Consider the following 13,619-nt stretch of genomic DNA (forward strand, 5'->3'; position numbering starts at 1 on the left):
TGTTTTCACACAGCAGTGTTATTCTTGTAGTTCTGACGGGAAGTGGAAAGTTATGTTTCGAATCTAATTTTTTTTTGGTGCATTTATTTATACATTTATACCAACTTATGAATGGGAATGCGAGTTGATTTATTTCCGTTATGGGTCCTCTCTTAAACGGCTAGATTGATTTGGATGGACAAGGAACTGCTAAAAGCAGCACAAACGGCTGTTACTTCTATTTAATTTTCCACATTACTAGATACTCTATACATAGACTTATGCAGGTTGTTATTAAATACTCAGCAAGTCAATCATGTCTGGCCTTTTTGGCGTACAAATTCAAAATTTCACTGAAAATTTTAAAAGCCATTTCTATATTTTTACCGTAATTTAATTATGTCAGTAGGGAAACCGAATACAATGTTTTGATATTTATATGTCTGTTATTCATTGTAGCGTTGACGGGTACCAGTTACAGACCTTGACCAATGTCTGGGCTACGTGCGCCGCTGGGAATAATTAATAAAAAATGCGTTTTTTATTTTTCATTTTATGCTACAGTAGGGTAAATAAGTCGTTTTTTTAAATGTAGAAAAAATCTTGTTGTTTCATTGTTAAGTTGTTTTCTTTGCTGTGATGTGACACAAAGGTAAAGTTTATATTGAGGTGCCAGCAGATATTAACGTTTAAATTTTTTCATAGTAGCTTCTGCCAGCGGTTTCACCTGATTCCCGAAATTAAAACTCCCGGGGTTAATCTATGAAGTATGTGTTTTCTATATTTCTGTCAAGTTTTTACACGACGATTGAGCCGTTTGTGCGTGAAGAGGTAACAACTTACCTAGATACAGACAACCTCACAAACTCTCGCTTTTATAATATTAGTGTGATGTTTTTCTTTTGGAAAAACGACTTTATAAAATTGTTATGGGTACTTATCTATGTAAACTGGAACAGTTTTTATTGACTTAGTACTTTGCAATGGCTGTGACCGTCAATTATTGTTGTTTTATGATCGATATGTAAATGCTTAAGGCCATGTAAGTACTCGCACGATGTCATGGGTATTTGCTATACCTACAAAGTTGCATGTATCAAGGTTTTTTCAATGCACTGCAATAGAAAGATGTCTGATCGACCTGACGTTAGGAGTATTAAAATCTAAAATTATGTTATGGGTATACCTATCCTATAGTTCGGCCATTCAGAGAATGCGTTCCTGACACGTCGCGATTGAACTGACGACGTAACTTTGCAATGGCGTTGCAGTTACGATAAAAATATTTTTGCTGGTTGTTTACCGTTTTAACAATTGAGGAGCATTAAAACAACATTATTATATCAATAATCAATGAATGTTATAATTTTGTGCCAAACTGAATGTCAAATAACTTGGTAAACAATATTTTTCTAAATCTATACTGCGCTATTACAAGGTTATGTCAGCGGTTTATATTTTGTAGTGCTGTGCTAAAAATAACAGGCAAGTATCGTAATCAGTTCTTATACAGTTATAATATAAAATAATACGTTTTGATTTTCTTTTTAAGAATTGGAAAATAATGGACTATAAGACTTAATTATAACTTTTATGAAAAATAAAAATAAAACTATGACCAAACCGCATTTTTATACTTAGATTAAAAATGGTAACCCCAAATGGCGTTATGGGCCGCCATTTTGTGACGCTAAAACAGTCGTCCGTTGTCGTTTCGTGCGCATAGACCACGTTTTTCAAGTGTTTTCGATCTGTTTTTATTTGATTACCCGGCTTTTGTTAGACCGAGATATCAGGATTGATTCTGTTATTGATAATAATATAATTATACATGTAGGCGAAGATGATGATGAAGACACCACCTCCTCAAGCAAATCGGAGTCTGATTAATATTCTGTTCGCACATTCAATTCAATGTACTTGTAACAAAGAATAAATAAAACAATTTTATTATATGAATATTACCTTTTTTTGGTTTCCACTTAAATAACTAAAATATAAAACAAATGATTCCGCCAATTTAAAACGAAAATAATCTTAAAATAATGCGGCGGTTCATTTTGAAGGAACGGTAACGAACTCAGTGTTATGTTGTGCCCATCACTAGTCGTGACTAACTGATAGGTGTCAGGAACGCATTCTCTGAACGGCCGAAGTATAGTAATTTTATTATAATTGCAGTATTTATAATACAATGCATTACATTATTTCGGTAGACAATACAAATGAAACACGTATTAATGAGGATTGATTAATTTGTTGATGAATTTCATGAATGTTCATTCAAATAACTGTTACAATATGAATTTAGGTATTTTTTGCGAATTACTTAACCTCATTAACAGAGCGCAAGATATGAGTAATTACGAAAATAGTACCAGCAAATGATTTAACGTAGGAAACTGTTATGTCAAGTGAGCATGGTAGATTTATGCACAGACACCATAACTCTAGCGCCTATCTGTCGCCACTGAACTTTACACACCTTTTGAGTATGCATATTATATAGAACACCTTGGTAACTTGATTGATGCGTTGCCATACAAAATGTGACAGTCTTATTAGGCTAATCTTTGTGACATGTTGAAAAAAGGACATATTTACAAAATAGTCTAATTTACTAGCCGATACCCGTTGATTTAATTTGTGTCCCGAGAGAACTATTTCCTCAAACCAGATACATTACAGCCTATAAATATGATAACTTGCAAATAATGTAGCCTTCTGATAGTCAAATAAACAGACCTGATGATGCCCTAGAATTAAAATAAAATTATAACATACCTCAAGCAACATACTACTCAAACTACAACCATAATGTATGCCACTTAAAATGTGCTTAGAACATCTCAAGCTGGTCTTATTAATACTCAAAGCGGGAGTTAATCGTACTATCTAATGATGATTGAAACGTCGCCGCTAGGTGGCGCCGCTTGCTATCGCGGTCATCTGCGCAAACGGTAGCATGTTAATAGAGGGTTAGCTTTGATATACATCTTGATGATTAGTCTTTGAGAAAATCGCTGAAAAAAGCAACAGGTCACATGTACACTTATTGCGAAAAGACAAAGAAATTCTTTATGTTTGTACCTACCGATATGTTTATGTTTATACCTTGCGATATGGATTTTAGACCAAAATTTATAAAATGTATTTTTGTTTCATCACAATAAAAAAATACATTTTTTTTTTCAATTGTTTTTCATATTTTTGTACGTGACCGTACATCGTTGAAAACGTTTTTTACGCAGAATGAACTTGATGAAGCACGTATCAACAGTTGTTGTACACAGATTACAATAAAAAACAATTTTCATTTTACGTTTTTATTAAGGCTTAATCTGCGTTTCGCAAAATTAAATAAACTGTCTGTCGAAATCGATTGAACGGATATAAAATGTACATTTTTAAACAAAGGAGCAAAATAGTCGTAGTTATCAAAAGCCTTGCTAACTTTTTTTACGTTTTTTTTTCGAAAGAAAACCTAACACCCGAAGCTATAACAAATTAAACCTCAAGTATTCTTTTTTAAGTTTTTCATTCATTACGGACTAGACTGCTTTAACTGTATAGGTATATAACATAGGTCTTTTCAGTTTTCAGCCAGTCCATTGTTAGCCCAAGTAATTCGCACAAGTCCACTGCAGCTATATATATTCTACAGCGCAGTGTCGCATAGTTGTAACGTCGGTTAATGTTATTAAATTTTGACCTCGTTGCTTCGGACGAGACAAAAACGTTTAATAAATTTTGCATGGTCGACCACGGCCCTGGTACATAGAAGACTCAAGAAGGTACATGGTGGGTTTTAGTCAGTAAGAGTCTGTCACTCCCTCATGCACCCACAGCGGAAGAAGCCATTAAATTCAAGCTCAAACTACGCTGATAAATCACTTTTCGAACGTAAAAACAAAAGACAGCCCCCAAAACGCCCCCCCTTCACCACTTCCTATGTGTTTTTGCTGGGAAGAAGAAGTGGCGCAACAAACTCCCCAGCATGTCTCCCCAGACATGTCTGTCGATTAGGTTTAAAGAACCAGAATTTAAACAGAACAAGTCAACCAAAATAAAAAGCATTTGGTTATCTTACACCAAAATAAGCTAAATTCTACTACTATAACACGTAGTGTCGCATAGTTGTAAAGTCAGTTAATGTTATTTTTGACCGCATTGCCTCGGACGAGACAAAAACATTGAATAACTCTTGCATGATAGTTTCATTATATTAATTTGTTGCCACCGTTGTGTGTGTGGGAGGTATTTCATCGTTTTTGTTGTCTTGTAATTAAATGCTTCTGACGTAGATACTATATGATATATTGTTACTTTTATCTATGAGGCGTATTTTCATTTTAAGATTGTTTGCAGTTTATTTTTAAAGTATGTATTCCGGTGATATTAAATATTCGAACTCTTTATTGTTCGTAAAAAAAAAAGGTGAGAAGGGACAGTTCTTGTCTCCAGTATACGATTACAGGAAAATGATGAAGAAGTTACTTAATTGTTCTCTAGAATAGCTGAAATAGTTGGTATTACAAACACAGGGTCTAATACTATTTTGCGGTTTTACTATGCCCATAACAATAAAGTTAAAAACTAGTTCTGTTACTGTAAAATTTTACATTAAACTTAATTGTGTAGGTATTAAGTACCCAGTGTACCTAGGTTTAACTGCGTATTTACCTAAAATTGGAGCCCTATTTGTAGGCAAGTTAAATGTCATGTAAAAAACAAAAAGTTTAAGTCTTGAAAGTTGAATTAAAGGTGAAGGATTTTATGTTTTTTAATGAAATGGCTTTTCTATAGTACTTGGTACCTGCAGGTAAATGTCAATTCCAATTGCGCAATGGTTGTATTGTTTTTCACACAAAACTACTGTTATTCGAAAACACGATCAATAAGAAATAAAGTAGGCAGTAAATAAGTCTTTGTATGGACAGCCATATCTCGCAATGCAGATTCGATCTAGAAAAGTTATTTACTTAATAAAAGTAAAAATCCCTTAAGTATAAAAGCCAGACTATCACTAACTATCAATCTCTTATTATGATGATTGCGATACGCTTAAGACAGCTGTGCAAAAAGCAGAGAAGTGATCAATGAATGAAAACTGTTAACATGTATATGTTACATATAATAAAACTAAAAACACACATGTGCAGTCAATACGTAAGTAGAGAAGAAAACACTTGTACATAGAATAAGTGTATTCATATCACTCATACAAAACAAAGCACTAATGTTTATAGGTAAACAATTTTGGCAATAATCCCTTAGGGTTTGAACACACTCGATTTTTTATCACTTTAATACTGATTATTTTTAATTTGGTCATCATTTAAATTATGGTGCTCTTTCTTATTAATTCCATAATATTTTATTTGTGCACCCGAGTTTATTATTGCGATGTTAAGCCTGGTTCCCATGGTGCGTGATTCTGCGGATCCTCACGCACCACAGCCGACGCTGACGGACGGCAACGCACACGGACAGGGCTCTTCCAACGGTGCGTGTCGGTCTGTGTCGGTCTGTGCAGATCTTTTGATAACTTAATTTCAAAATGCAAAGTGAAAGAGAACGTGTCGTCGCTGCAGCAGCGGCTGTGATATTAATTAACAATAACCAAATTATGCGATCTACGAGTAGTAAAAGTAAAAAGAAACCACGGCGCTGGTGGATATCAGCATACAACAAAGTCGTTTAACGACTTAATATGACTATATACACTTACATTACCATTTGAATTAGATATATTATATCTAATTTTATTTATTTTGTGTTTTGTCATACATAGCAGTGGGATCACGGTAGAAAATTAACGAATGACATAAAATCCCTGTCCGCACCTTTGAAGTTACCGCCTCGCGACGGATACCGGCGCACCGCTGCAGACGTTGCAGACGACCACGGATGAGGCCATCCCCACGGTGCGTCGTCCGTGCTGGTCGGCGTCCGTCGGCGTGCGTCCGCGATAACACGCACCGTGGGAAGCCGGTGTTTTACATAAGACCGATCGTACGGTCTTAGTAATCAATTATGTGTAACTGTAATTTGATGTCGCTGAAGAATCGGCTGTCGTCGATTGTAAAAGTATAGTGTGCTTTACCCCTTAAGTCTTGGCCGACAATCTGTTTAGGCATACTCTGTGAATTGAACAATGTATCAGTGAATTGGAATAAAGCCAACGTTTCCCAACTTGATGAAACGCAGTACATTGTCGTAAAAATATAGACACAACAGTAAAACTAGATACAATGTTAGTCTTACTTAGGTACAACTAGCTGAGATAGGCAAGTTTACTCCTGGCATGTACAAGGAGAACCTACTTTGTAAGACAAAATAACGATTTTCAAAAGTTTTATTGGGATCAAGTAAAAACACCAACAATATTTTTTTCCGCTCTCGAATCTTAGCTACAATACTTATTTGGAGAACCTAGTCTTTCGTAAAGCAACTGAAGTAGACATACGATATTACATATTTACATAAGATTTTAAATAAATGAGACACATACTTATGTAGGTTCTTTTAACGTAATAATTATCAATACTTCGATTTACGGGACCAATTCAAAATCAGAATAATAAAATAGGACAGTGAAATAGTAAATAGTATAGTGAGTATAGTAAATAGAATAGTAGTGAATAGTATAGTGAAGTGAAACTCGTGAACAACCAAACTCATAATCAGATTTTTGCGTGTATCCTGAATCTGACGCGACAAATAAAACCTCTAATGTAAACGCAGCCTAACTCCCCGCCGGATTATAGAGACGACGTTCGTTTAGAAATTAACTCAGAGTTAGTTCGGACTTGTCAAAGCTTAACTAAACCCTTTAATTTAGCTGGACAGAAGTTTGTTCTACGTTTTCTTTTTCCTTTTGAAAGGATTCAATGTACAGTTAGATTACAGGGTGGGTGAGCATAATGGAATGTCGTTTATCACTCCCACACTCCGTGAATGCTTCTGAACGAATATTTGCTTCTGTATGAGGACATAAATATAAGGTCCGAGTGTTCTTCTCTGCTTTAAAAATAGATTTCTTCTTTGTTAGTACAATGGAATCTACTGTTTCCTATTTGCATTTATAACACAGAAATAAGTAAAAGCACTTTAGAATAATGAGCAAAAGAAGCGTTATTAAAGAAAAAGCTCGACAGTCATTTAGCCCTTATGTTAAATTTCTTTTCCTTCTCGTTGTGAAAGATAAAAATATTTTCTTTCAACTTTTTGCTCTATACAAAGAACATCCCGAAATAATCACGCGTCTTACCCCAAGTGTCTTATAAAAACTGATGGATTGATATCATCACTCAAATAATGAGATAGCCCCGAGTGCCTTGAAATATTAGAAAAAATAAGTCTGCCAACTTTTATTTTTATTGGAAAAGATGACTTTTATTTTTCAATATATGGATGTTAGAACAAAGTTGTACCCACAGGATTTGAAGTGTATTAAAGCCCCGACAGCACGGATGGATTAGCCTTACATATTTGTTAGATAGGTGTATTTTCACAGCGATAAAATTTATTGGCAAAAGCTCTTTAAATTTTTGATATCACCCACCTACTTGCTGGAATAGGATTATTTTAATAAAAACAAAAGTTGCGAATTTGGGCTAAATAACACGAAAACAAAATGTCAAGTGGCGAAAATATTTTTTGTTTATCTAGATTGACTTGGAACAAATACTGACCGGAAAACGATAAGAGAACAAAAATGTTTTCGGACATAAATATTCGCCATTTTGTACGACATAACCTCTAGAATAAATAAAGTTAAAACGGACTCGGGTTCACTGGATCAAGATAAAAGCGTGTCATGAGCCCTAATGAGAATGGAAAGCGATAAGCTAGAGCCAACAAAATCTTCGCTCTAGGGAATACTATGAAAAGGTTTTAGACAAGTACCAAGTTATACGAGGCGTTAACACCACTTAGATTAATGTTTTCGTGGTGACTTTAAATAGTAATTACTTTTGAATTGATTACCTCGTGTTTATAATGGAAAATGTCACTTAGCTAATGTATTTTTAGTGGCTTTTATTTGGCAGGCTGTGTCTTGAGTTAGATGTTTTTACATGATGATATTTAGATTTATCTAGACTGTTTATTAATGACAAAAACGTTGTAACTTAATTTCTTCATAGATTTGACGCGTGTTACAAGAATAACCTATGAGACAACGCTCTGGTCACGCTGAAATTTACTCAGCATCAGGTTATCGCGGATCGACAGGGCCCGATGACGTGCGTCCGATCAAATTGCGCGACAACCCACTGTCCCTCGGGCAAATTCTTTATTGGATCGTTTCCAAGGAAAATTCAATTATGAACGAACAATGTGCAGAAATAACCCGAAGTCCTTTAATGGAAGTTAGGTTTTGTTCTTGCGAAAGTAAAAACCCGAACGTACGAACGTAAGGCGTCGATAGAAATTTCACTTCGATGAAAAATAATACGCTCAGGCGTTTACCGATGGTCTGTTAGGCTTTATTGGTTTTAGTCGGGGATTTTTGAAGCTGAAACGACCGACAATTGGTTTAAAGTAACTTTATAGAACACGCTCTATATGTTTTGTCGTTCAACTTTTGGCTATGTGGATGGTTTGAGTTCCTATGAAAGTAATACAATAGAGTCCTTTATTTTATACGTATCTCTAGTTCGTTTGTTGTATTTCATTAAATCCAGAGCAATATTTGCTGGCATTTTGCCGTCGGTAAGCGTCGGTGTCACACAGAGTTTAACTAAATAAGGAACAACAGAGCGCAATGCAGCTAGCGTCCCCTACTGCATTTTACTCGTATAATTATATTAAAATAGTAATCCAAGTAAATCAAGTAGAAATCTCAGGACTAGAGACACGTACATTAAAGTAATTAGAATGTGCTTTAGTTAGAGCTATTAAGTTCAAGTCTAAACAGTATTTATTAATGGCCAGTTTCTTCATCAAAAGTTAAAGTTAAAGTAATGTCTAAAGTAAAAGTAACGGTCAAATACGTTTTTTCAAGGCTAAAGTGACAGCAAAACTAATAGAAAAATTGAATTTGACCGTTACTTTTACTTTAGACATTACTTTGACTTTTACTTTGGCTTTAACTTTTGATGAAGAAACTGGCTGTTAATAACTTAGTTTGAAAAAACTTCAGCAGAAGGGAATGGTATCAAATCCTCGTAGAAGTAAATCCAATACGTTCCTATACTGAAAACATAGTTAAATGTACATTGAACAAGTGTGCTTTGTTCGACAGAATATTAACATAGTCAATTTCCCACGATATAGGCTATATAATAAAATTAGCATTCAAATCGAGTCCCAAAAATAATTTTAAATCGGTCGCTTTTGCCAGTGTAAACTTGTCCAATACAAATTTTGTTTTTAGCCTCCCAATTACCGCTGTTTGCAAGACAATATTGAAGTTTAATATCGCTTTGGTTACTTTGTGCTTCGCTCGTAGCCAATGCCAATTAAAATATTTGGCTTAACCTCTATGGTAAACAATTTCAATGTGTTTAATCGCTAATCGATTAATATTCTGCCGTGGGCGGGTATCATAAGTTTATGCAGATAGTAATTTGAATTTCGCACTTTGCATCCCGTTTCACGTAAAGAGCACGCATTGAATAGTCATCGTAGTGCTCATAAAAATGTAATGTACCATTAATGGTCAGTTAGAGAAGTAATAACACATAACACGGCCGGTTCTATAGGCTGGGATGGGAACATAGGATCCGTGTTATTATTGCACTTATGTGGCTATTCCCACGCGTCGTGCGTACTGGTTGCCTGGAGCTAGACATCTTTAATGTTTTATTGGTACAATACCCTCGGGACGGGTCCTTATGTCCGCGGCGAATGATGCCGTTGAGGAAGTTCTATCACAGTCAATCTGAAAGGACCATTCTTATCTTCAACCCTTCAAGATGTATTTTGGACAAAGTTTTGTAAAAATCTGATTTGTCATAAAAAAGGATTTTATCTGGTTATATATGAACTTATATTGTAATACTTTGTAAATAAAGACCAAAAATGCAAAGCATAACACGATAATTTGTGGTCTGTTTAAGATTCTTGTGCTGCAGATCATAGTCAAGTTCAAAATTAAGTGAACCTAATTTACATTTAAATAAAGGACACCTTGGGTTTACCTGCAATATTTAATCTGTTTAACACATTAAAATGTACCGCTGCATCTAGGCTACAATTGCCCATACTAAGTTAGTTGAAACACTGCATAAAATTAAACCCCTTTTTGATGACGAGCTTATTTATCCTTTGTTGACCAGCTGAGCGAAAAGTTATTGTGGTGTTGGCGTACTTATTTGATAGGCCTTTCGCATTTTTAACTCGAAGTTATTCAAAGTTTACTTTTACTGACTTTAAAAAGAGGTTCTCAGTTTACCAACGATTTAACGATGCGGTTTTCAGCAAAGCAATCGTCAGGTTTAGGAGGAGGTGTAAGATACCATAGAAGTCGGTTTTATTTTTTTGTACATAAGTTTTTTATTTAATTCCAGGTACTATTAGTCCACGAGGCATCGAAGGGCAGTTTCTCCCGAGTCTTCGACCTGGAAGCTGGTGATGACACCGACTTGAATGCACAAAGGACGTCACCGTATGAAAGTCGGTTTCCTATAAACATTGGCATCACGGGTTACGTCGCTACTACAGGCGAGGTGAGGGTTTTTAACTTCTATTATATCTTCGTTATTAATCTTCATAGATCTCCTCTCTAGTCTACGAGAAAAAGGGCGATATAGAAACAGCTTAGGCGTAAGTGATTGCAAACCGAGAAGGTCTCTTATATTGGGAGTATTAGGTTGACTTACTTATGGTCCCCCAGCTCTCATTGCCTGATCAAAACTATTAATGAATTCATGTTTCTAGCAAATAAAATTTCTTATTTCAAGCTAGAGTATTAATAGAATAACGCCATTTATAATTTAAGCTGTTTCTTTGTTCGTCTCTAAATAGACATATGTAAAAGATAATTTTATCTAGTCCAAGAAAACACCTTTCTATTCAAGTGTAGCGACCCTTTAGTTCCGAGTCTAGTAGTTTGTGCCTAGAGCACTCTGGCTAACGATCTTAGCTAACTTCAGCGTGGCAGCGTTTGTTAGACCACGTAGCCAAGTCATCTTAATAAACTGTGATAAGCATTAAGAGGGAGCTAATTAAGAGCTATGAGAAGACTAAAAAGCATTGCTGTTTTATGTAGAACCTGAGTTCAGAAAACAGTGCCTCTTTAATTTGTCCCTCTATTCAGGCATTTGTGTAATGCCATACCATCGGATTTGCTTGGAGATCTAATCGATATAAGTCTTATGGAACGAAGCGATATACCAACCGCTCCACTACGTAGCCTTAAGCCGAATTGCCGTTCAATCTTCTGAAATTGGTACATGGAGCGTAGTAATCCCGTGACCAATCACAACAATCGAATTTTCACTGCAGAGCATGCAGCTGTAGTCTTGTGGTTTGTGGATTTCCGAATATCTGCTCCCATGATAATTTTCTTCACTGACAGCCAATCTAAGGTCATTCAAATCTTCGAATCGCTCTATTGTACCTCAGGGACACAATTGTAATTCAAATTCCATTACCAAACTTAACTTAAATCCAGAATGAGAGATCATTTTTCTCTACACCTAAAAGTTTCAAAAGGAATTTATTGTCAACGGCTTAAAGATATGCAGCAATTCCAAAGTTTCCCCTAAGTGCTTCTCAACTAATTCACGGTGGTTCATTAAAATTGTCTCGCAGAGGGCTCGGTACATATTCTCGTACATGTCACGAGCGTATTCATTCTCGACAAGGTTAAGTGAGAGCTTGTGGGAAACATTATAGTCTGTTAACATAGCGTTGGCAGAAATAACATTTTGTGTTCATTTTCAGACGGTGAACATCGCGGATGCCTATTTAGATCCCCGTTTTGATCCGTCCGTCGACGAAGGCACCGGATTTAAACACAACACAATACTTTGCATGGCCATTAAGAATTCCGAGGGGAGGATTATCGGAGTCATTCAGGTGAGTTGGAGAATTTTAAAACAACTTTCCTTCCTATAGGTGCTTTTATAACACGTCCAGATTATACCTTGAAAATTACCAATGGAAGCGTTAAAATATTTGCGTAATTATCTGCAAAGTTTGCCAAAAATGTGTGAAAATATGGTAATTGGGTCCATAAAAATAGCCAAAATGTTCCAATAAAGTGACCAGAGTTACGCGGTAGACGTGTCGTCCAAAGTAAGCTTCGTTGAATTAATGCTTTTTTTAGTTAAAATAACAATTGTTATAGAAACAGCGCATTGCGGTTGAATGCGACAATACGAAATTGAATACGTAGATACGTAAATACATATTGGGATGACACCCCAACCGAGAAGTCGTAACGACGTGGATTTTACTAATTAGCTCCGTGTAAATTGAGTAACAGACAGTTCGCTTCGGAAGTTGTATTTTAGATTTACGCGTTTCCCGTTGAATATATTATTATTTCCGAATAAGTTTACACGTCAGGGGGTAAGCAAATTAGTGAGTCTTGTCAACCGTTCAACGGAAATGGCGGAAAATGTATTTTGGATTGAATAATTACACTGGTCAACAGTGGTTTTGGTGCCGAAAAGCTGTATTATTTTTTTAATTTAGGACCCTATAGTAATTACATAAATAGCAAAAATATTGATTTTCTACGTGTAGTTTTCTAGATTTTTTTATTAAACAGAAAAAACCATAATTACACCAAAAACAACATATATTAAATTCTTATGTACACAAAAACTTCTTTTTACGCGATTTTCGTGAATGAGGAGTAGCAGGACAATCACGCTGCATCCCCCAGCAGTAGTCAGCCATCATATGCTGATCCCATCGGCCTTGGTACCTCTCTTCCATAGTTTTTAGGTCCTGATGAAACCGCTCCCCTTGTTCTTCGCTATAGGAACCAAGATTCTCTGGAAACTGGTCAAGGTGACTGTGGAGATAATGCACTTTGATGGACATGTTACATCCTAAGTTTTTGAAATTCTCCAGCATGTTGTTAACAATTTCAGAGTAGTTACTAGACTTGTGATTTCCCAGAAAATTTTTTGTAACTTCAACAAACGAATTCCACGCAAGTAGCTCCAAACTGGTCATTGAACTTGAGAAATTAGTATCATTTATTAATATTCTTATCTGTGGTCCATCAAAAATACCCGCTTTTATCTTTTCTATGCTTAGACTACGAAATTTTCTCGTTATATAAGAAAAACATTGCCCATTTTTATCTAACGCCTTCACAAATTGTTTCATTAGTCCTAGTTTAATGTGCAAGGGGGGCAATATAATTTTATCTCTTGGAACCAAAGATGGGTTTATTACATTCTGCTTTCCCACTTCCAACATCTCACGTACAGGCCAATCTCTATTTCTCCAGTGTTGCTGTTTAGCACGACTATCCCACAGACAATAAAAACATGGGTATTTGGTGTATCCACTTTGCTGTCCTAATAAGAAGTTAACCATTTTTAGATCTACACAAATGCTCCATTTGTGTTCATTATATTTGATTTTTCCTAGAACAAGTGCAATATTTTGATATTCTTCCTTTAATTTGGTTGAATGAGCAATGGGAACTGAACCAAATTGGTTGCCAT

General features: G+C 35.5%; 1 protein-coding gene across 9 annotated transcripts in view; it reads left to right on the forward strand.

Annotated features, from left to right (window-relative positions):
• Positions 1-13,619, forward strand: part of LOC124638940 (dual 3',5'-cyclic-AMP and -GMP phosphodiesterase 11) — a 201,683-nt gene that overhangs the window by 177,982 nt on the left and 10,082 nt on the right. For all 9 annotated transcript variants that reach the window (XM_047176110.1, XM_047176113.1, XM_047176115.1 and 6 more), the window contains 2 exons: positions 10,497-10,655; positions 11,875-12,009. In XM_047176110.1, the coding sequence (XP_047032066.1) occupies positions 10,497-10,655; positions 11,875-12,009 (294 nt within the window). The remainder of the gene's footprint in view (positions 1-10,496; positions 10,656-11,874; positions 12,010-13,619) is intronic.

This window comes from Helicoverpa zea, chromosome 18 (genome assembly GCF_022581195.2).
Source record: "Helicoverpa zea isolate HzStark_Cry1AcR chromosome 18, ilHelZeax1.1, whole genome shotgun sequence".
Lineage (NCBI taxonomy): Eukaryota > Metazoa > Arthropoda > Insecta > Lepidoptera > Noctuidae > Helicoverpa > Helicoverpa zea.